The 25614-nt window shown below is 33.6% G+C and overlaps 1 protein-coding gene across 9 annotated transcripts in view; it reads left to right on the plus strand.

Annotated features, from left to right (window-relative positions):
* Nucleotides 1–22647, plus strand: part of LOC107863277 (pectin acetylesterase 9) — a 29734-nt gene extending 7087 nt beyond the window's left edge. For 3 of the 9 annotated variants that reach the window (XM_016709132.2, XM_016709135.2, XM_016709134.2), the window contains exons 4-12: nucleotides 18682–18761; nucleotides 19744–19830; nucleotides 20570–20694; nucleotides 20777–20837; nucleotides 20911–20967; nucleotides 21057–21134; nucleotides 21234–21339; nucleotides 21700–21848; nucleotides 22180–22647. In XM_016709132.2, coding sequence (XP_016564618.2) covers nucleotides 18682–18761; nucleotides 19744–19830; nucleotides 20570–20694; nucleotides 20777–20837; nucleotides 20911–20967; nucleotides 21057–21134; nucleotides 21234–21339; nucleotides 21700–21848; nucleotides 22180–22281 — 845 coding nt within the window. In that variant the 3' untranslated portion in view covers nucleotides 22282–22647. Of the gene's footprint in view, nucleotides 1–5994; nucleotides 7067–7161; nucleotides 7328–7729; nucleotides 8026–18681; nucleotides 18762–19743; nucleotides 19831–20569; nucleotides 20695–20776; nucleotides 20838–20910; nucleotides 20968–21056; nucleotides 21135–21233; nucleotides 21340–21699; nucleotides 21853–22179 lie in introns of those variants that run through there. The other 6 variants (XM_016709133.2, XM_047409378.1, XM_047409380.1 and 3 more) reach the window with 5 other exon arrangements.
* Nucleotides 22648–25614: the final 2967 nt, after the last annotated feature.

The raw sequence follows: 25614 nt of genomic DNA on the forward strand, positions 1-25614 counted from the left end.
CGTTGTTGTTTTCTCTCTCTTCATGATTATTGTTGTTCATTGTTGCTGCTGTTTTATTCATCATCTTCTGCTTCATTATCATTATCTTCTACTTCATTGTCATCTTCATGTTCTTCTTGTCGACCATTGTTGTTGTTGTTGTTACCGCTACTGCTGCTATCTGACCAATTTCTTAGGTCAAATTTAATTTCCTACATTACTTTTCACTTTGACATTACTTCATAGGTGACTTTGGTAAGTAAAATTATGATTTTTATTCGAATTTATCATCTGGGTACATAGTTTCTGCTATTTTTCCAACAATGGATAAAATTCGATCATGAATCCAACATAAGTGCCCACAATTTAAACAGATCACTCATCTGATGCATCAAATGATTAATTTGTTGCAACAGAAGATTTATCTATTGCAACAGACTAGTTGTCTGTTGCATCAGACTTATTATCTGTTGCATCAGACTGATTATCTGTTGCATCAAACTGCTTATTTATTGTAACAGATGATTAATTTGTTTGGAACAACACAAATCAACCCCTGCCATAAACTCAATAAATAACCAATGTATTTCAACTTTTGTTACTGCTACTGGATTCAAAATTATTCCTTACGTCCAATCGTCGACATGTTTGTTGAGAAGATAATAGACAGAATGAAGATTAAATATTCCTTCCATCTCAAATAACCCGTCCTTATCTGTTGCGAAAGATGATTAATCTGTTTGGAACAACATAAATCAGCCCCTGCCACAAATCCAATAGATAACCAATATGTTTCAACTCTTGCTATTGCTACTAGATTCAAAATTATTTCTTACGTCTAATCGTCGACATGTTTGTTGAGAATATAATAGACAGAACGAAAATAAATACTCCCTCCATCTCAAATTACTCGTCCCAAATTTCCTAATTTAATTTCTCATTTTACTTGTCTTTTTTCATTAATCAAGAAAAGATAAAAAAATTTCCATGTTTTACCCTTTGCATTAATCACTTTTTCTTCAAATTACAATATAAATACCATTTAATAGGGGTATTATGGTAAATTAGACATTTTATTAATTATTTTTCTTAATCAACGTATCATCTTAATTTGAGAAGGAGGAAGTATGAATTAAAACGTCAAAGTCGTGCAACAGACTAGTTATCTGTTGAAACAGACTGCGTATCTGTTGCAACATATGAGTAATCTGTTTGGAACAATACAAATCAGCCCCTGCTACACAAACCCAACAGATAAATCTTAAATCTTGCTATTGCTACTGGATTCAAAATTATTCATTATGTTCAATTGTCGATATGTTTGTTGAGAAGAGAATAGATAGAATGCAAATTAAATATGAATTAAAATGTCAAAGTTAATCAAACATAATTTTTTATTAAACTAAAACAAATAAAAATACATATACATAGACTTAAAAAGAATAAAAAAAATAATCTAATTATTATTATTATCATCATCTTCGTCACTATTATTATTATCGCCAGCCGGCCAATCTTCGACCGGTAGAAGTAGCGCCCTCCTCATCCTGCGGATCTCCCGCAACATCCTTACTCTGACAGCGGCCAACTCCCACTGTATATCATGAACCTGGCTCTGCAGTTTTCGTACGACGTCTCGTAAAATAGCGACATCCCATACTGGATCAGCCATATCTAGAACACACATAAATTGATAAAAAATGCAAACACACAAGTAAAGAAAATAATCCAAAAGTAAAGTAATACAACGTATATTTACACAAAAAGCAAAAAAAAAAACTTACCAGAGATGGAAAAGTTATCAAGTCCTTAAAGAGAAAGTAGTTAAAGCTGTAATATGAGAGACAAGAGCAAGAAATAAATAGATATGTATAGTAGAATGAACGAGTAAGGAGGGACCTAACCTATTTATAGAGGATTGAATTTGAATAAGTTAGGCAAAAAGCCGTGACTGTTCACCTCCATTCATTAATACTGGTGCCGTTTCTATTAAGTTGTGACAACATATTATATATTTGTTGCATCAGATAACATATTTGTGACAACATATATATCATTTATTGCAATAAATCTACAATCTGTTGCAACATATATCTTTTTAATAATCATCATATCTTTATCTTTAATCCAAATTTGGTGACTTTTATATAAATTAAAAAAACAGATTCAAAAACAAAAAGGCGCGACTGTTCACCTCTATTTATTAATACTGATGACTTTTTTATTACTGTGGAAAGTTATGACTTAATTATTTCTTTTCAGTAACCATTTTTATTGAGTTGTGTCACCAGATTATATATCTGTTGCATTAGATAACACATCTGTGACAGCAGATATACCATTTTTTACAACAAATCTATAACCTGTTGCATCAGATAATATATTTTTTACAATATATATCTTTTTAATAATCATCATATCTTTATCTTTAAACCAAATTTGGTGACTTTTTTTATTATATAAATAAAATTAAAACAGATTCAAAAATAAAAAGTGCAACTATTCATCTTCATTTATTAATTACATTCAAACTGGTGACTTTTTTATTATTGTGGAAAGTTATGACTTGATAAGTTCTTTTCAGTAATCATTTTTATTTATTTGTGGCAACAGATTATATATCTGTTGCATCAGATAACCCATCTGTGATAACATATTATCATTTGTTGCGACAAATCGACAATTGTTGCATCAGATAATCTATCTGTTGCAACATATATCTTTTTTAATAATCAACATATCTTTTTAATTCAAATTTGGTGACTTTTTAATTATATAAATTAAAAAAACAGATTTAAAAACAACTATGTTGAAGAGTCACGATCAGTTATTAAAATTAAATAACCGTTCTGTTACGGTTATAAATTGTGTTTATCATTTATTTTCTTATTATTTATTTACGAATCGTTTTTCATATTAAATAATCAGAAAGTCATGTCTTTTCACTTTACCCTCTCAATAACAATAACAATAATCTTTTTTATCAATAACTGCCTGTTGCAACATATGATCGATCTGTCGCATCAGATTAACCTTCGTCGACATGTTGAGAATAAGGAATAAATAGAATGATAATTAAATACTAAATAAGAATTAAAAATTCAAAGTCGACCACCATGTCCAAACATAGATTTTTGAATCTCTTGGGTAGATCTGATATAGAAAAGAAGGAAAATACATACATCTATACATTACATACATACTCTAAAATAAAAAACATCACCTAATTATTATTACTACTATTATTATTATCATTACTATTATTATTATTATTATTACTATTATTATTGCCAGCCGAACAATTTCATCCCGCAGCACAGGGCCCTCCTTACCCTTGCTCCGAAGTCGGTCAAATCCCTCTGGAGTTCATCAAACTGCCTTTGAAGTTTCCGCAAGGACTCAATATAAATCTTTTTGTACGAATCTGGATCAACCATATTTGTATTGTAAGTGTAGAAGAATGAACGAGTGAGAGTGAGTAAGGAGGCTGGAGGGACCTATTTATAAATAATTGAATTGGAAGAGGTTAGTCAAACAAAAAGCCACGACTGTTCATATCCCTTAATTAAATAAAACTGGTGACTTTTTGAATATGTAAATTAAAAAAAAGGATCTAAATATAACATTTTTATTTTATTGTATTTCGGAAAAAAAGAAAATTGCTTTAAAATAAATCTAACAGATAGGTAATTTGTTGCAAAATATATTCCATCTGTCAGATACCTTACAATATATTGACAATCTGTTGCAACAGATAGATATATCTGTTTTCTTGTCCAACAGAGATGTCATATGTTACAACAGATTGATCATCTGTCGTAACAGATGTCTGCAATTGTTTCACAATTTAAACAGATGTGGTATCTGTTGCAACTTGCTAGTCATCTGCTTATTCAATTTAAGCCATAGATGGGCTAGGAAGAATAAGGTGCATGCAGATGGATCCACTATCATATGTGGGGAGTTAAGTAAGTATTACTGATAAGGTCACCAGGACAACACACACAAAGTACAATGTTTTTGTGAATGTAGTTTTTAATCGATTAGGCACTGATCATTTAAACAAGATCCTGCATTGTACAGTTAAGTTTGATGGGTTCGAATTAATAAGGCTGAGGACCCCATGAAGATGGTGCAGATACCCTGTTATGAATTACTGACGGCTGTTGCTCGTGTTTATACGTGTCAAGTTTTGAGAAGGGATCAATATTTGGTGTCATTGTGAAGATCCAATAGTGATTGGACTTAACTTTAAGTGTGTATTGGACTTTGAGAAGGCCTTCGAAGCCTCGTACTGCATCAAACAAGAACGGAAAACAAATAGAAATTCTCCTGGCCCAAATTTATATAGAAGGGTTGATCAAGAAAATGGTTATACACCAGAAGGAGCCGAAGGAGAATGCTGCGAGGAAAAGGGGAGTTGATGAAAGACTATATCATCTAAGAGCTAATTAAAGAAGATATACAGGGTAGAAAGTAACTTCTAGCAAATATGGTCGATGAAATTATCTTAAAACATGAGAAATCTAAATCAAGTGCAAATATGAAAGTGTATCCGATAATGTAAATTTGTTTGTTGTCTCTTTGAAAGAAAAATAATGCAGATGGACACTTTGCTAGGGAGCTGCGACTAGGTAGCGTGGTGGGGATTATCACCTATATAGAAAATAGTATAAGACCAAGAAAACAGCCTTATGGGCATCGAGGGTTGAAATGATGTACAGTAAGTCTAGAAAACTCCACCAACAGTAACTGCAATTAATGTAAGGAATCTAAGTGAAGGCGGCGATTTCTGAATTTTAAATTGCATCCCATGCCTTCTTGTTTGTGGTTCCGATTAGGTCCACCGCTGTTGACCTGATCAAAACCACAAAAGAGATTGAAAGGCAAATTGAGTATCATTACTTCCTTAGCAATATGGATTAATTGATTGTGTTTTCTTGTCTTAACATGCTTTCAACATTCCTTGGAGAAGATCAGAGACTTGTTGTAGTATGCGAATCTCGATAATTTTCAAGCTTGCCTCCAGCTTACTAGTTCGGTCTTTAAGTTTGTCGTTGTCATCTTTGAATTTGGTATAGAGTTCTTGATCTCTTGTGAGCTCGATCAGGAACACTATCTTCAAAGTTGTGGCATTGAAGAATGCCTTTAGAGCACTTTCTTCAGAAGCCTTAAAGGATACATGGAGGATCGTTGTGTTTGTTTTAGGTCAAAATGTGTTGATGTACACTCAAGATGTTATCCCAACCGTTGAACAACTCATTTTTATCGAGCGTTGCTCAATTCAACTTGCTCAACCAACCTTCAAAGGATTTGATAAATTAATAAGCAAGGATTTACGTAACATTTGATCTAAACCGACTCTACCAAGCCTATCAAACCTTACGTAACTCCAGGCTCATTACCCTATCAAAAAACTTTGCTCAAGTTAGTGGACAAATCAAACGAGCTCAATCTCTCAGCCTTTCTGCTGATCGCTCTTCTCCAATATAGATGACAAGATATCCGCCTTTAAAAGTCTACACCATCACCAGAAATGCTTGCCAGGGTGCAATTCTTCAGAAGAAATCAACAGTAATCTCTCAATAGCAAGTGATATTGAGAGATTCCCAGTCATGCCTTCTCAAGACTTTCGCTGCGGCAAGAATTTCTGCTGATGCAAATGAAAATATTTTTGCCTTGGTAATAACATGCGAATGCAAATGAAAATATTTTTGCCTTTTCTTTTGAACGAAGAGAGAATCTGGTGAGGATGTTGATGGTAATTATGCGTAGTCATTTCTGAAAACTTTCTAATTATGTGGATGTTGTTGGTGGCGTCGGTATTTGTGTTTTTGGCGGTAGTGCCGGTGGTCTTGGTGTTGGTATTGGTGGCATTAGCGGTGGTTTTGGTGGCATTGGTGGTGGAATTGGTTGTAGTGTTGGTGGTCCATCTGTTTCAACAGGTGGAAGATCTGTTGGAAGATATTAAATAGGTCTTCAAACAAATTTTTCATCCGTTTCAACTGATGGGTTATCCGTTGGAGAATTTTTTGTAATGTGACGTAGAATAATTTATTGAAATTTGTCTTACCTTTTTTTTTAAATTTATGTAGACATCAAATACAATGTATTTTTAGTTTTTCTATTGTTTGTAGTTAAAAGATGTCTCCCAAAAGAAAAGAAATTGAAAGTAGATCAACTTCTGACCACCCAACAAAAATGGCTAGAGTATAGATAGATTCGGATGAATTTCCTGAACAATCTCAGTCATGGCAAAATGAAACTGAGGAAAGTGATAACTCCTTCTCACCAATGGGGCGTGAATTAATATCAAAATCTCAGCATTATTCTATCAAAACCATTAGTATCGACAGGTTTCGAGTTGTGATGCCGATGGATAGCCCTAACAATGTAACTGGTGATCTTGTACTTAAATGTCAGTTGGGGAAACGTTTTGAGGAATGAAGGAGAATTATGAACAATGAAAACATAGGCAGACTTTTTAACAAGAGTTGTTTTGCATACTTTCTTGAGCTGCCTGAGGACTGCACTCTCCGTTTCCCAATAAGCATGGTATATGGTCTTCTCGAGCACAGGATCAAGTACGTGGGGGATGATAAAGATCTGAAGGAGGGCGAAAAAAGATGGATGAAATCTGGATCAACTACTGTAGCATGCCGAATTGTTTTAGGTTGAAAGAGTTTGCCATAGTAACGGGCTTGAGATGCGATCATCTAGAAGAACCTCTCATCAAGGAAATACCCCACAAAGGGTCCAATAAATGCAAGGAAAGAAAGATGGGTTGTTGGGCGTTGTTGGACGTAGCAGCTACAAAGCTGAGGATTTGATGACAGATCTCGAGGATAAAGACATACTAAAGCACTACAGGGAGAAATTATGCTTAGTTTGGTTTGTCCATTTTGTTTTATTGGCAAGAGATGTCAGGAAAGTCATAGAAGATGATTTGTTTTCACTTGCTGATGATTTTGAGAAATTCAACGATTACCCCTGGGGATATGACAACTACTACTTGACTGTCCAATATTTACTGACAAAGCTTTCCACAGGAACGATCATATTATACGGTTTTTCTTGGGATTTCATGGTAAAATTGATCACTATTTTTATTCACCCATTAATTTATATTGAATATAGTTATATTATGACTTTTTTTTCTTGCTTTATGTTTACATTTTTTAGGCTTGCGCATGTGAAGCCATTCCCGCCCCCCTTTCGAAAGCTGTTCAAGGATTACCCGGATAAGGTTTCTCATCCAAGGATTCTTAGGTGGTTGGCGGCTGCAAAGGGCAGCAAAAAAAATATTAAGGAGTAGGAGGCTGATCTATTTTACACTCCGGATGATGCAGTACGTCTTCTTTCAACTATAATAATTTGACTCAAAGAAAGATATTGAAATAGATGTTCCATCTATTACGACAGATGGGTCATCTATTGCAACAGAGTACCCGTCAAGTACAACTGGTACAATAGATGGGTAATCTGTTGCGATAGACGATCCATATTTCGCAACAGATTAACCATTTGTTGCTCTGGTTCTCTGAACCTAACTCAACATATTACCTATCTACTGCAAATTATGCAACAAATGGATAATCTGATCCAATATATTATCAATCTGATGCGATATACAGATCCGCTGTTGCGGCAACTAGATCGTCTGTTGTATAAGTTGGTTGTGTTAACATGTAACCCAACTGATTGCAAATTATTATTATATAATTTAAACGCCTCTTGTCTTTTTTTATAGGTTGTGCATCCTTGGATCGTGCCTACTGTTGATAAGTTGGGAATGACTTCTTTTCTTACTCTAGGTCTTGTTGATACAAAAGAAGACCCAACGATGGAGTTAATAAAGAAGAAATTGGCTGGAGAAATATCCATAAGAAGAGCAGTTAGGCAAGGTTAGCCTAATGTTGAAGCTCTTCATGACCAACCTCATACTGCCACAGATCCGGGTGCTTCTTCTGGGGGTATTGTTGGTGGAGGAGTTGATGATGATAGCAGTTATCCTGATGCTGCTGCTGCTGCCAGTTGTGTTTATGAGTATGTTGGTGCTTAATAAAAATAAATATGTTTGAAAACACCCTTTACACAGTTCCCTCTCACCTTTACACCGGTCCCTCCCACCCTTACAGTGGTCCTCTCACCCTCTTCACCCTCATATTCTTATTGTAAATGCAAAGTGTGCAAGGACAAATAGGATAAACTCTTTGAAAATCTAGAGGCTATTGCTGAAGCTGCCGAGGAGTTGAAATTCAAGAGGGGTGTCATACTATCCAACAAGGTGAGAGAGCCATACACTCCTACAGTAGTGGTTAGGAGGAAGAGAAGAAATATTAGACAAATTCTCTCCATTGTGAAAACAAAAAAAATTGCAACTCCTCCAGCACCAAGAGTTGTTAGAGTTCATGGGCCACTGAAGAAGGTGGGCATAAACGCGACACTTGGCAACAAAAAAAAGATGGAACTACAATAAATCATGAATGACAAGATGAAGGTTCAAAAATAATACACCATTCATTCATTTTCCACCAAAGACTTCACGAATATGACAAATATGCGTGAGTGGTATGAGGATAATGTAAGTTTACTTTTGTTAACCTAACCTTCTAATCTACTCCATGAAGAAGAATCGACGTAGCAGATGTGTAATCTGTTGCAACATTATACACATCTGTTGCATAAGTTTCGTTGGTTGGGTAATCTGTGAACTGATTCAGAGAACCCTCTGCAACTGATTCTTTCCACTGTGTTTTTCTTCTTTACAATTACTAATCTATTTAAAAATTATCTTCTTATACCACAGTATGTTGATGAAATTCTCTGCCTTATGAGGTCCAGACAATTAGCGTAACCGTATGTTATGAAGCTGTCGATAGGATAATGGACCTCAAATTCTACAATAATTTCTAGGATAGGTACGATAATCTTTGTAAGCTAGCTGGTCCCGATGGCTGAAGTTTTGATAAGTTAGTTTCTACGTTACAATGAGATGAAGACGTGGTTAACTATGTTAGAAGGAAGAGGTCATATCCACATGGCAAGAGTGAACCAAGGCAAAGAGAATCCTTGCAGTCATGAACATGGAAGTCAAATATTTTCTCGCTGTTGAGATACTACTCTACGAAGGAAAAATTAAGATTTATGACTGCAACTTACCTGTCTTCAACGAGGATAAGTTTGTAACCCAGATGCAGCCACTCTTGAAGTTGTTACCTAAGTTGTTAATGCAGAGTAAGCTAATGGATCATTTGCGGGCGGAAGTTTTGATGAAGGAATTATGAGATTTTGAAGGTCGAAATAAGAACATCCAGCTCCCAAAAAATAAAATCAGTGCAGCGTGCGGGCCGTACTCGCTTGTATACATCGAGTGTTTTCTGATCAACACAAAAATGACCGGTATATGTGACGCCATTGTAGGAAAGATGCAAGAGGTCTGGGATTATGGGGTACTAACTAAATAGTTGGAGCCCATGTATAAAGAAGAATATGTACAAAGATAGAGACGAACATGATAACAATTTTTTATTTCAAGCCACTTCACTTTTACATGTAGTGGCAATAATTTTTATGTTTGGCGAAAGTTGAATTTTTTATAATACAACAGATTGTATATCTGTTGTAATAGATATAGTAACTGCTGTGATAGATTGATTATCTGTTGGAATAGCTTGGCCATCTGTTGCATTATGCAGATGTTCCCAGTTTGTCTGTTGCAATATATAATCTATCTGTTGCAACTGATAGGTAATCTGTTGGATCAAATAAAAAATGTAGGAAGACATGTTATATAATTTCCAGCAGATGACCTACATGTTGCGACATATGTCTAAATCTTTTTGATAAGATATGTCGTCTATTGCAGCAGATGTATTGTCTATTGCGATATATGAATCTAGTATTCCATTTCAATTAACATGTTCAAAACTAAGGATTGAATTATTCATAGACAACATAAAATAGCTCAACAAATAAATAAAATGTAAAAAAATCATTATGGGTACAAATGATCTACTCTACAAATAAATCAACAAGTTAAACTAAGAAGGATAGGTTATTACATCGACGGACTCAAGCTATAAAGATCTACTCAATATGGACAAGTTGTTCTTCATCCAGTGCTATGGAATTCGGCTTTGGTCGTCGTGGATCTTTAATGTCGCTTCCTACGACTTCTGAGCTTTCGCTTCTTCGTATTTCCATAAAAGAGCAACACATGTTTTGTAGAGTAATCCGACATCAAGTCCATCTTGTGGTACTTGTAATCCATCGCTCAAATACTTGGCGCAGACGGCAACAAAAAGACCGCAATCCCTGCGTTTTAAGAAAATAGATAATCTACATCTTGCAGTTCATGCAAGCATTGTGAAATTTGTAAAATGAAACTAAATCATGATACTTAAATTTACAGGATACCAATGGTTTATTGAGCAATTCCTTCAACATATTGTAATCAAATGGATTACCCATTTTATCCCGGTATGCTTCAATCATCGACCAATCAGTACGAACCTTTTGGTCCAAAAAGCTACTCATATCAAGGTAAGTAGGCAATATTTTGGCCAGCTTTTGTATCTCAGACGACAACCCAGAATGTCTCCTTCGCGACATCGAGTCATAAACTCGGATGTGCCTCTCTTTTAGAACGACGACAGCCAACACCCAATGGTATTCATTACCATAATTGATTGGGATGTATACTTCATCGACCAAATTCCAAGGTAAGCCAGCTGGAATGCTAAAACCTTTGATGATGTTGATTAAGCATTCCTCATTTCAGAAAACTTTCGACTGTTGTTGACAACACATATCGTAGGCATTATTGATGTAAGCTTTATACATACAATTGCCTATCGTTTATCTGTAATGTTCTTGTGTTTGCAACTTGGCCTTCTTTCAGAGTTAGTAAAAGATGACATCGATATGTTGCACATATTATCAAATATTTCAGATTACGTAATGAAAAAATTAATATACAGATGCAATTAAATAAAGTATTAATTAATAGTAATATGTATGGCATTTAAACCTCATCATTCCAGCAAGTTTGGGGCTGTGACATCAAATAAAACTAATTCTTCGTTCAGGGATGTGCAACAACAAAGTCGAACATATCAAAACCAAGACTCGATTCGTTCACTTTGTAGTGTTCGTCATTTTATTTTCTATATGATGATTTATTTGTGTTAATGTCATGTTCTAACAACAAGAATTGTATAAACTAATATCTTTAAAATAGATTTATGTACCTGTCGGCTTGATGCTTTAACAGTCCATCGACAATCCATTCTGAATAGTCGTTGATCAACTTTGTTAGTTTTTTTGGTGCCTCATCCAAGATGTTGAACCCTTCAAACAGGTAATTCTTTCATTCTCCTGAACTGACAGACTCCACTTTTTCTTCTTTTTTGGAAGCAGTTAATGAATTATCAACTGTGATAGTATACTCTTCAGCAGTAGCTTCTACTATGACATCCACCTGGAAAGCCAAAATTGTAAATGTTAATTACGGATATACAACAGATTGTTCATCTGTTGTAACAGATGAGTCTTATGTTGCAATAGATGGATCATCTGTTGGGATAAATTCGAACAGGTAAATCAGAGCAGTACGATAATTTTGAACAGATGATCCATTTGTTGCAACAGATAACACATCTGATACAACAGGTTAGATAACAATTGAAACAGATGTATATATCTATTTGATAATTTTCAGTAGTTGTATCATCTGTTGAAACATATATGTGCCTAATTATTTATTGGAACAGGTGATGTACATTCACCTTCTTCAGCTTATGCTGCTCTCCTTTGGCCCTTGCACACTGAACAACGGTGTAAGACAAAGACAGAAGCGTTGCAATTTTTCCTTTTTCGATGCTTGATGATGCCTTGGAAATATCTTTCCTTCTCCTCTTATCAACCTTGATTTCTAGTGGAGTGTATGGATATGAAATCCTCTTTGATGGAATGACACTCCTCTTAGATGTCATTTCTTTTACAGAAGCAGTTAGTGCATTAATAGCATTAATCACTCCATCACGTTTCGCCTTGCAGTCTTGACATTTGCATGCAGAATATTCGCTAGATGTGATAAAATCTGGAGAAAAATCTGTACAACCAGTATGATCATAATGGCTTGTTGTTTTAAAAATGGTAAGAGGAGCATCATTAGCCCCAACAGCAGCACCACTATCACTATCATTATCAATAACAACAAGCCCACCCTCCAAAATTATTTTTCTTGTGATGGTTGTTGCTCCAAATAATTCTATTTTTATTTCATCAATGACCTTAGGGTCCGATAAAGTTTGCACAGACCGTAAAGTAAGAAAAATGACATCTTCAACTCTCGGTTGGTCTGAACAATCCACGGATGAAAAATCTAAAATAAATTAGTACATATATTAGAATGATGATGGAATCATTTAAAATAATCATTAATTAAAATAAAAACTTGATTAGAATTGGACTTACTGCTTCCTTCAGGATATTGAAAAAGTCAAGAAATTTTGTATTTTTATCAGTTTTGACCGACAACCATCTCAGGATTCTTGGACAGAAAACTTCTTCCTGGTAGTTCACTTATTGTCTCAAATAAGGAATGACTTCAAATGCTCAAGCCTATAACAAAACACCAATAAATCAAAAGCATTATTAAATAAAAAAAATGAATCATATCATGATAAAAGAAATATTTACCATGAAGTCCCATGGAAAGCCATATAAGTTGATTGTCTTTGGCGTTAACGGAGTCAACAAATATTTGACAGTCATTTTGAAGCTTTCATAACCCCAAGGATAGCTGTTAAATGTCTTAAGATCCTCTGAGGGATTTATTAAATCGAGGCTTATGTTATTGTTAACATCTCTCACCCAAATAATATTATGTACAAATCAAACCAAGCATAATGATTACTTGTGCTTCTTTGAGAGTCCTTTATCTTTCAACGCTTCTATCAATTATTTTTGAAGCTTGAACTAACAATGGACACCAGGTCATCATGTCACTCGACTTGCCTTTGCCTTTTTTAGGTGTGGGGGGTGTTTTTTTTTGGGTCAGAGTAGGTATAACTTGTGAAGGAGAAGAAGGATAACATTTTAGTCTAGTAACTATGAGAAACTCTTTCCAACCAAAACAAATAGACATGCTACAGTAATTTATCCACACCTCATCCATCTTATCTTTGTTTTCATACATAACCTACACTTGAGAAGATCGTATATCATTTTCATCTGGAAACGAGCATTGTTGTCCTCCGGCAAATCAAGATATTGCCCAAAGCAGATTTCCCTGATATAAGCATCCAATTTTTGTTCTCAAAGTATTTTTATAAAGGGGTTGAAATATTTTCCCATGGCTGACTTAACCACGAAATGACCCGTTAAATCTGTGGAACCATTGCACTGCATTCTCACAGGATAACGATCAATGCTGAAGGTTTTGACCAACTCTTCGGTGGAAGGACTATTAGCATTCGGATCATCTTTTTTGAAATATTCCTCATCCCCGTGTTCATTATCTTCTGCTCTTGATTGAGATAATGCTTGTAAAGCAAGCTCATAGAGTGGTGGATGTAATCGAGCTGCTGCACTTGTTCCTTTACTTGGACTTGATTCTGTTTCTTTTCTTTTGGGAGCCATATTATCTTAAATTAATAGAAACATAAAATAGATTATAATTGATTAATGCATCGTTAAAAAGGATAACAATAAATCTAACATGCACAATGGTAAAATAACAGTTTCAACAGACCACACATCTGTTGTACCAGGTATGTTATCTGTTGCAATATATAATCGACCTGTTGTAATGGATAAGTAAATCGTTGGAAATAATAAAAATAGATCTCTAATCTATTGTACCAGATATTTTATCTGATGCAACATATAACCAACTGTTGCAATGGATGAGTAAACCGTTGGAAACCTTAAAAATAGATCACTAATCTGTTGCACAAGTAAGGTTATCTGTTGCAACATATAACCAACCTGTTGCAAGGATGAGTAATCTGTGAGAAACAGTAAAAACAAATCACTAATCTGTTGTACCAAGTAGTTTATTTGATGTAACATATAACCAATCATTGCAACGGATGAGTAAATCATTGGAAACCATAAAAACAGATCACTAATCGGTTGCACCAGGAAGGTTATCTGTTGCAACATATAACCAACCTGTTGCAAGGATGAGTAATCCGTTGAAAAGAGTAAAAACAGATCATTAATCTGTTGCACCAGGTAGTTTATCTGTTGTAACATATAACTAACCTATTGCAACGGATGAGTAATCCATTGAAAACCATAAAATAGATCACAAATTATCTGTTGCAACATATAACCAGCTTGTTGCAAGGATGAGTAATTCATTGGAAACAGTAAAAATAGATCACTAATATGTTACACCAGGTATTTTATCTGTTGCAACATATAACCAACTTATTACAACGGATGAGTAATCCATTGGAAACCATAAAACAGATCACAAATCTGTAGCACCGGGAAGGTTATCTATTACAACATATAATCAACCTATTGCAACGGATAAGTAATCCATTGAAAATAATAAAACAGACCACTGATCTGTTGAAACATATCACACATCTGTTGCAAAATGAGTTATCTGTTGGATCAATATTATTTAGATTTCTTCCAAACAGAAGAGTTATCTGTCGCAACAGATGAATGATCTGTTAGATAGTTCATCTGTTGCATCAGATTTTCATAGTTGCATCAGATGTTTCATCTGTTAGAACACCATTTTTACCAAGAGAAACAACAAATCAACCCAGCAATACCAACACATCACACACACACTAAGAACATCAACTGTGACAAAAATCACCAACAAATCCAAATCAACAATTCACAAGAAGGAGAAATGCCAGAAATTAGGGTTTTATTTAGTCCAATTTAAGCTAGAAATATTAATATTGTTAACCAATACTAGAAGAATAGTTGGCTCAAGTCCCTTTGTTTCTTCATAATTTTTTACTTGTGAAAAAGGAAATGGAACGACGAAGAACTCGAAGTTGTTGTCGCTGGAGAAGTCTTCATGTCGATTGACGGTTGAAAGTCGAAAGGACACTCGCTCGACTATTTATCTGCCGGAGGTTGAAGTCGTCGGGAATTGAAGGGAGAGTTTTGCAGAACTGTTGGTTGGGAGAGAATTGAGAAAAGCTGTCGAGAGAGAGAGAGGAGAGAAACGGTTGATTTGGATTGAAGAGGGGTGTGGGTTAGGTTGATTTATATTTTTAAAAAGATTAGAAAGTTTTGAAAATATTAATCAAGTTTACAATTAACTTAATCAAAATTTTTAATGATGTTTGACTTTTTAAGTTGGTCAATATCACTAATCCTTCATTCAAAATTTAAAATACACCTTTCCTTCAATTTTCTCTAGCTACTTGGTAAAGATTGAGGTTATCTTTTAACTTTATATCAAGGAAAACTAAGGGAAGGGACCAATTGACCAAAAATTACCAGAAGCATGTGAAATGGCAATGTGGTAAGTAAAGGAGTACATGTACAACGCTGTCAATGTAGTCTGCTTACGTGACAAAGTCCATGTTCCCTCACGTTTGATGTTGTCCCTTTCCACGTGATTAATATTTTGAAGTCCAAAGTTAGGGACTCTGTCTGCCTATACTCAATTTGATTAGTGAGGACTGAGGATTACCCTTTTTTTTATTTTTTAGAAATGGCGGGAAAAAGATGTCGATTTTTTATATGCTAAAACATGAAAAATTATAGGCTTGTGGGTGCACCGACAGCCAGTTGGAAATTGGGAGGATTGCAAGTTAGCAACAACAAAGCCTATAGGCTAGTTTTTCTAATTAAATAGTACTCCTATGATTTTATGCTTTTTTTTTCATAGCAACGATGTTCAGATCAACTTTAGTTGTATCTCAATATTTTTTGTTGGCCATAACTTTGTTCATTAAAGTTAACACGTGAAAGAAATAATCTACCCGCCTTTCGTTAGTAGTGAGATTTAAACCCTTGTATGGGCAGTGTTATTATGCATAGGTACAACAACAATATGAGTTATCCGAATCCCCTTATCAAAATACTAGATACTATAGTCCGTGTCAGTATGCGCTTAATATATGTTATTTATGTTATCTCAATTTATGTAGCATAAATAACATTTGAAGTGTCAATCAATTTTTATTAATACAAATTTTTAAATAATTTAAACTATTAATCATTGTGATTTATAGTATCTTTTATGTAATTTATGTTACTCGCTTTGTCTCAATTTTAAAATTTAGTGAATCAATCAAATTTTTTTTACTAATATATTTTTTAAAATATTTTAAGTTGTGAATCTTTGTGATTTTAGTATCTTTTAATGTAGTTTCAAATAATTTATGTTACTTGCTTTATTGCAACTTATGTGACACTATTAAAATTTCAAAAGTTAATCATATTTTTTACTACGTGTTTTTAAAAGGTTATAAGATGCTAATAGTTATGACTTATAATTATTTTTTACATAATTTTTAAATATATAATATTTTACCAAAATAAAGTAAATAAATTAAAATAAATAAAGTACTAAATTTTCAAAATATGTTAAATTCGAAAACATCATTTGGATCAACAAATTACTAAATTAAAACAATAAAACATGTAAATTATAAAATGCCAAAACTATCCCGAATTTATGTGACACAAATATAATTTAGATAATCAATCAAATTCTTAATATGTTTTTAAATATTTTAAATTGTTAGCTATTGTAACTTATAATATTGTTATGTAATTTTCAAATAATATATGTTACTCTCTTTATCCAAATTTTTGTGGCATTGATAGTCAATTATATTCTTAAAATAATTTAAGTTTTTAATTATTATGATTTATAGTAATAATTTTTCTTCTATTCCAATTTAAGTAGCACTGAAATAAATTCGAGAGTCAACCAAATTTTATAATTGAAGCATTGAAGCAGCGAAGCAAATATGTCCTAAATGACTTATAATACCTAATTAGAAGTGATATAGCAAAATTACTATTAGAAAATATTTGTGATTTTTTTTTAAATAAGTCTCATATAAGATGTCATGTTAATTTAAAACATCAAGAATTAATTTATCATTTTATGTAAATTAATATTATTAAATTTTTAATACCTAAATAACTTATAATAATTAATTAGGGGTAATATAGTAAAATTACTGTTGAAGTAGCTAAAGTAGATATGTCATAACTGTCTATTTTATCTTTTTTTTTATTATTAAATATTATTAATTTTCTTATATGTAAATGTTTTACAATAATTAATTAGGGGTAATATAGTAAAATCATGGAGTAAACATACTTATGAATTTTTTTAAATGAGTCTTATATAAGATGTTCTATTAATTTAAAACACGAAAAATTAATTTATCATTTATGTCTATTTCGTTATTATTAAAAATTATTATTTTTTAATACCTAGATGACTTATAATAATTAATTTGAGGTGATATAATAAAACTACTATTGAAGCAGCTGAAATAGACATGTCGTCCATTTTTTTTAATTAAGTATTATTAATTTTCTTAGATGTAAATAACTTAAAATAATTAGTTAGAAATAATATAATAAAATCACAGAGCAGCTGAAGCAGGTGAAATAGCAGACAAGTTGACGAAAAGCCGCCTGCTTCTTCACTCTTATTAATAGTAGTAATTAAAATATATATAGTCAGATTTATTTTTTTTATATATTTTAAATTTTCTTACTGATATATATATTTTTTTAATTTCACAAGAGTGTCACCGGTCATCACTGTCTAACAAGTATCAAATAATTGTGTCTACCGAAACAAAGTAAATTAGAAGAAAACGCGAATTGATCGGTCACACTGTTGGGTGTCTTAGTGAATTTTTTTTTTTTAGCTCGGCTTAACATTATTTATGCATTTTGTGATCCCGGCCTGCATTTACATCATACAGTTCCCATTGAGAGTCCATGCTATTGTACTGTATTTGGCTCTTCTCATTTAGTACTATTACTGAATTTAAGCTAAAGGGTTTAAACAAAACTATTTCCGACCTTAAACAATCTAAATTTGTAGCTATACCATTTCGTTGCCAGAAAATTCTTCGATTCTGTTCCTAAGCTCTTTAAAATGTTATTAATGCACAAGAACAACACTCTATCCCTTTCTAAATACTTGTCATATTTTATTTTACACTAAGAAAATATTAATTAAATATTATTTAATTAAATTATTCTTATTTATTACACCCGTCAATTTAATACATCCCTCTTTTAAATTTTATTGGGCTATAGGTGGAAATAAAGAACTAATTATGTCTTCATGACGAGTATTCACGAACGGAGGGAGTAGAAAGCAGAATTGGGTCGTTTCAATTAGTGTTTTTTCCTTAATTTTCCTTTCCTTATTGGAACTTGAGAGTTTAGCATTTCTTCAACAACATGATCTAAAAGAAACTACACGCAGTTAAATTTTGTAGCTTAGTGTGAATTAATCTGATGGAACTATTTTGTTTTAAAGTTATCATCCTTTTTGCATCTTGAGGATAATAGTTCTCCAATTTCCTTTTCCCTTGCAATGAAATTCCAAAGTAATAACTTTAGATGGTTCACTATTTTTTTATAAATTTGCAATTTTTTAAATCATTTGAAGAAGTGTGAGATTGGAAACTTCAAATGACTAATGGAGAAATTCAATAATAAATGCAGATTTCTACAACTGGAATCGGGTGAAGATCAGATATTGTGATGGAGCCTCATTTGCTGGTGATGCTAAGTTCTTTAATGGGGTAAAACTCTCAACCACTTGCACACACCTCACTTTGCAGTATTTATTCCTCTTAACTAGGAGCGGAACACGGTAGGGCCAAGGGGATCCGAACCCTCTTTGACAGAAAATTATACCGTTTATATATGATTAAAATTATTTTATATATATAGTAGGTGTTGAATCCCTTTGCATTCTTTGTGTGTTTATTTCTTCCTATTTTAAAGCCCTTACTGAAAATTCTAGGTCCACTATGGCTTTAACTTTCCTACTTTGTGATCTTTTTGCCTTGGGGTACTCCACTCGAGTCCTCTTGATCCAAAAGAGCAACCTATGGGTGTATAGAAACAGTAATGTTATGCAACTAAATCTTTTAGTGCTGATACTTCATTTGTAATTACTTGAGAAAGGTATGATTTGGTTTTATGAATTCTTTTAAGCAGTCCGAATTTTCTTGGAAGAAACAATGAATGATGCGCCTTTAAGAAAGGATAAACACAACATTGGTTAGAAAATATTGCTTAACACGACTAATGGGTAACATAATAATGAACTACAAGTCTAGGATTCACTGCAAGAGGTCATTACTTACAAGCTCCCAAGTATCTCAGTGAAATCATGCTTCAAACTAATTTAGCAGAAAGCTGGAAATTCAACAGATAAAAATGGAAAATATTCATAACTTGCAGAGTGACATTTGCTGTAGAATAAACATGCACATGTAATTCACATTACTTCGGAACCTTAGAGCTCGAAAAGCATGGTCTGACTTGGATCAAGGCCAATGCAGGATATTCTTCTTTTTCTTGTTTTGTTTGGTTATTTGTTATGTTTAGCGCTGCTCTTTCTACCAGTTATTATGATCTTACATGCCTTGGATTCTATCATATGATTGACTATTTGCATCACTCTGAATGTTTTTCAGTTTTCCTTGCTTTCAAGTTAAAATATCTTAGTTGTCCTTACTATTAACTGAGTTCTTTTTCTTGCTTAAAATGAAGCAGACATCATTGCTTTATTTCAAAGGGCAAAGAATTTGGCAAGCTATTCTTCTTGATCTTCTCCCAAAAGGCCTCGGGCATGCGAAGAAGGTAATGACATTAGACATACTCCTTTCCCACTTAAACATCATGTGATGATAACTATCAAGGATTAGTACTATTTGATTTATCAATACAATTTGATAATCAACAATTGGTTCCTTCACCACACACCATCCCTTCCCCATCCCACCCAACACACAAATATTAGTCTCGTGAGGACATAGAGGAGGGTAATGAGAAGGTCTTGCCTTTCTGTGTAAAATTGTCATTTTCTGAAAAAGTAAACAAATAACACATTATTATACACATTTGTTTGGGATCTTTCAGTTTGTTTATATTTAGAGTCCGAACCTTAGTTATAAAGAACATGATCATCTTTTTGTTGATTACTTAATTTTTTTTTCTTTAAAAAAGATACATGTAATACAAATATTTTGGGCCCATATGGCCATGAAATTGTGAAATTTGAAAAGGTAGTTATTATATTCAAATTAAAAATGGAGTATTTGAAAATTGGAGCTGTTTTTGGCCTTTAACACAAATTGGTGTTATTTTTTAAATTTTGTGAGTGATTTGGATTGATAAAAGTGAAAACAAATTTTTGGTGTTTTTGAAGTTGAATTCCAGAATTTTCCAGGATCTTATGGCCAAACATGATATACGAAGTTCACATCTGGAAAAAAGTAGAAAATATTCATGGCAAGACGGCCACTTTAACTTCATTGTCTTACTCCTTTACTACAAAGATATTTTGTGCTTCAAGGTTTACTTAATGCATTTCTTCTAGGCTTTGCTTTCTGGCTGCTCCGCTGGGGGCCTTGCAACCTTTTTGCATTGTGACAACTTCACCAGTTATCTACCAAAGAATGCTAGTGTGAAGTGCTTGAGTGATGCTGGGTTTTTCTTAGACGAGTATGTTTCTGTCAATTGAATAGGCAAATGTGGTTTCCTTTTCAGAATACACTTAATGGCATGTTTGAATTTGTTTTCTCAGGAGAGATATAGCTCTGAACCACACTATGAGATCTTTCTATGAAGATCTTGTTTCCCTACAGGTATGCTTTTATCATGGCTATCAGCAATGTCTATACTGAACTATCTTACCTTGACAAACGTGGTTTTCTGAAGGGGGTAGAACCAAATCTCAATCAAAATTGCACTTCTACTCTTTACTATCCACACCTGGTATGATCTGAGCACTCTCCTCTAATTTAATTCGTAAGCTGATGACGAAACTAAGCATTTTTCTAAGAATTCTTGAGATGTTCATGCAGTGCTTCTTCCCACAGTACGTATTACCATACATCAACACACCATTCTTCATTTTAAATTCAGCTTATGATGTGTACCAAGTATGTTCATTATGCAATTTGTTATAAACTACGCATATTTCAGAGTGCAATTTTTTATGCATTGCACGGTGCCAATAATGTGACTTTATGTTTCTGCAGTTCCATCACATATTGGTGCCGCCTTCTTCCGATCCTCGACGGCATTGGGATCATTGCAGGTTCAATGTTACTGCATGCAACGCATATCAGCTAAATATTTTGCAAGGTTGAAAATGATTATTATATCTCTTTGAAGACATTCACAATTTCACATCGATTTTAGGCGGATAGCTTAATGGCTGGGGAAGGGGATAGAGTTGGCAAAAAGAGTTGAAACTTGTAAGAAAGAAATGTCAATTGAATTCAGGAAGTATTCATACTTTCAACAATTAGATGATAACAATCTTAAGTAACATATTTATTAATGTTAATAAACCTTTACCTTGTCAAAAAAAAGGCAACATACTTGTTATGCTACTCTTATCATGGTACATTTGTTAGTTTTATCTTTGTATTTACCGTTCTTAGAATTTGTAATTTCTGTCATTATCGATAGCAGTAACCATGGTTACCTGACTATTTTCAGGGTTCAGGAAAAATATGCTTGCAGCATTGAGAGTTTTCTATCAAGATTCAAGAAGAGATGGGATGTACATAAACTCTTGCTTCACTCATTGTCAAAGTGAGACACAAGATACCTGGTTTGCAGTTGACTCTCCTCGAATACACAATAAGGTTGGTGAAACAAATTTCTCGTCATTGCAAATACAAACTTAAAAATGGAATGACAAACATGAACATTTAAAGCTATAGTATGTGAATTGATCTTGTCTCTTTCAGTTCTTCGATAATTTTACGTGTTTATTACTATGCAAGAGTTTCATTAGATCATATTGTTCTTCAGAATCTTGGAATCTAGGTAGTACGGAAACTATTGTGTCATTTTACCTTCAATTCAAAAGATACGTACAACTCATTATGCAATCTGATACAACTGTCAGAAGACAAGTAAACATGGGATTTTTTTTTATTTATGTCTACTGATTTCGATACTTTTATTATCCAGACAATTGCGCAGACAGTTGGTGATTGGTACTATAGTAGAAACGTTAGCAAGGAGATTGATTGTGCATATCCCTGTGATACTACTTGCCACAACATGATCTAGTCGATGCAGAGATATGCACGCTGATTTTCAATGGGTAATTGGAACCAGAAACTCAGCTATACAAAACCATAGACAATACTGGTTACATAGTGCAGATTGATTCTTTTAGAAGTGGGACGTGGTGAAGCAATAGGTGTTCCTTTTATAAGATCTTATAAATATATATTGCAAATTAAAAGGTAGCATTTTTTTATAGAGGTTCACAGAGAAAATGTATACGTTATCATCTGCCAAAGGATATGGTATAGATCCATAAGTCCTCCAAGTTTCAATTTAATATGATATGCAGAATGTCGTGTAGCCGAATCTGAAAATTTTATGTTCAAATATCAGTCAGGGAAAATGTATTAATCATTGTTCTGTTAATCCCCTGAATTATTCTGTCCTCTCTTGTGGGCATTGATGCAGTTCTTGTCAAGACTTGTTTGTTTTGTGCTTTTTTTATTTGAATGTGGAATATCCGAATATCCACCGTAATATAAATCATATGCAGGTTCATAGTCCATGGGACTAGTAAAAAAGTCTTGCAGATGTTGTAGCATATGACATTTTCTTTCTCCATACTGGCTTCATGATGAAAAATTTCATGTTTAAGATAGAAGAGAACTGAGGAATGGCCTAAATAACCAACGCATTGCATACGCAAAGTCACCTTTGGAGAAACAAAGCTGAGACTTCAACATTTTTCCAAGTGAACTACCAATAATCATTGGGTGCTGGAGATATCAGCTATAGACATGTTTGGAGATTTCATCGATCAATAATAAAAAAAAAGAAGAAAGAGCTCGCATTATAAAGCACAGGCGACGCTAATATTTAAAATGATATGTTTGGGATTTTAATTCTTTGTTTGGTTGGGAAAAATTTATACTCGGATAATTAATTCCAAAATTAGTTATTTCACCATTTATATGGGATAACTTATTCCATCACATTGTGATATAAATAGTCTGATAAATAATTCGGAGACTAACTAAGACCTTCAACAAAACACAAGCTAAAATAATCCTGCATTTTACCCCAATACTATTATACCTCATACCAAACGACCCCTTAAATTACTAGACCAAAACTAATTGTTAAACTCATATGTTAGCTCCAGCCCTGGTATAAACATTCTATGTGACAAAAATATTTGATATGAGAGATGAATTTTCTACTAATATATAATGACCTGAATTTAGGTGATTTTCTCTTTGATGTATTTTGATCATTTTATCGTTCTCTGTGATTGCTACCTGTTGATTTTGGGTTATGGGATGGTTGACAAGATTCCCAAGGCCTTCAGAAGACTTTGGGTGAGTTTGAGGTTATTTTGAAATTTTAAAAGTCAATAGTTGACCTCGGTCAACATTTCTTGATCTGAGGGCAGAATGGCAAAATGGATTGCGCCAACAGATCCAAAATGTCGAACTAGGTTAATAGGGAGGTTGATTTGGTTTCGGAACTTTTATATCTTATTTTGACCCTTCCTTTGAAAAATAGTAAAAAGGGATTTCGGAGGTTAATTTTATGAAAACAACTTTTTTAAAAAAATTCAACATCACCATTGAGTTCGAAACGTCGAAATTAGCCTAGTAATATACATTGTTTATTTTTGTCGAGCCCCGAACAAATCCCAGGTCCATTCGGAGACTTGAAAAAAATAGCAAAAATCTGATTTATGGTTGTTGGTACAATCAATGCGCGGTCAACAGTTAACAATAGATTGTGGTCAACACGTCATTTTCTTTGCTGAAACAACCCAATTTCGTAATTTATTCCTTTTTAATTTTTATCATATTGAGAGTCTGGGAGGGAGATTTTAGGGGAGATTTCTTGTGTAAATTTGTGCAGGTAAGTTTCTAAATCAATTCTCAATCATTTTCTACCAACCTTATCATCTAAATTCTTCTAAATCAAAGATTTCAAAAGAGGATTTTTGTACTTTTTTTTTTTCGAAATTGAAAATTTGATTTCTTGATTTGAGCTTTGACTCTTACTCATTTTTTCTTGGGTTTTCACCCATAGAGTCTTTTTTACTTGAGAATTATGATTTTCAAATAAGATGTCGTTTTTACCCTTTTCAATTTTGATGAATTTTTTGGGGTTTTGCCGGTAAAGCTTGAAAAGGGATTTTTTTCGATTTGGACCTTGTTTTTAACCCATCTTCACGTGAGTTTTCTCCTGTAGACTCCTTTAACCTTGAAAAATGTGTTTTTAAAATAAAATTCTAGTTTTCTCCTTTCATTTTCTAACTCATTTTTCAAACCCGTTTGGATCGTGCCCAAATATGGGCAATATGAATATCTTTAGCTTTCTTTTAATGCATAGATGCTATATTTGAATATTGTTGTCACGTCCCCAAAACTATGGTCATGATGACACTTGTCGAGACGTAACTTAACAAGTAAGCCCATCATCCAAACTGATACGAAATGAGAAAAAGACAAAAATATCTCAAGGTAAGGCTTCTAGAACGAACCCGAACCATATAAATAATCATAACAATGCGGAAAGAACTTTTTCAAAATATAAATCATGCCCCAAACTAGGTGTCAATAGTGTAAGAACTACCAATATAATCCAAGAGTCAAATGCATCGAAAAAATAACCACAATTGAATAATATCTGTCTCCAAATACTAATAAAGACATAACTACTGTAGAAAGATAGAGGTGAACTTTGGACGCATGAATGTCCATCCGCTACCTTGAAAGCTCCAATAATCGCCCGAGTCAAGAAAGCTGAGGTGCACTCGAGCTAGGACCTGCACTGAAAGGGCGCAGTAGGTATGAGTACGGTCCACTTGTACTCAGTAGGTATCATAGGCCGACCAAGCAAAGTGGTAAATAAAGCATACACAATATACACTAAGGGAACGTCACTGGCAATCAGAAAATATCCCACAACGATAGCCCACATGCTTGTACTAGCAGTTCTAATATATCTCAATCCAACATCGTCAAATTGATGAGCTCGAATCTATTCCATCAAAGAAGATCTAGCCTCCACAAATGACATAACACGCCCAGGTGTCAAAATATCAAGTCTAATCATCTAGTGAGATAAAGACTGAACCTCTAAGGACAAGGGCCTCTCCTAGGTCAAAAGATGTGCCAAGCTACCCATGGTAGTCGATTTCTGGCTCAAGGCATCCGCAACTACATTAGCCTTTCCCGGATGGTAGAGAATAGTCAAGTCATAATCCTTAAGCAACTCAAGCCAACAACGCTGCCTCGTATTAAGATCTCACTGGATAAAGAAGTACTTCCACAACTTCAAGGCAAACAAAACTACACACAACTCTAAATTACGGGTAAGATAATTCCTCCCATGAGGATTCAACAGACT

This window comes from Capsicum annuum, chromosome 3, assembly GCF_002878395.1.
Source record: "Capsicum annuum cultivar UCD-10X-F1 chromosome 3, UCD10Xv1.1, whole genome shotgun sequence".
Classification (NCBI taxonomy): domain Eukaryota; kingdom Viridiplantae; phylum Streptophyta; class Magnoliopsida; order Solanales; family Solanaceae; genus Capsicum; species Capsicum annuum.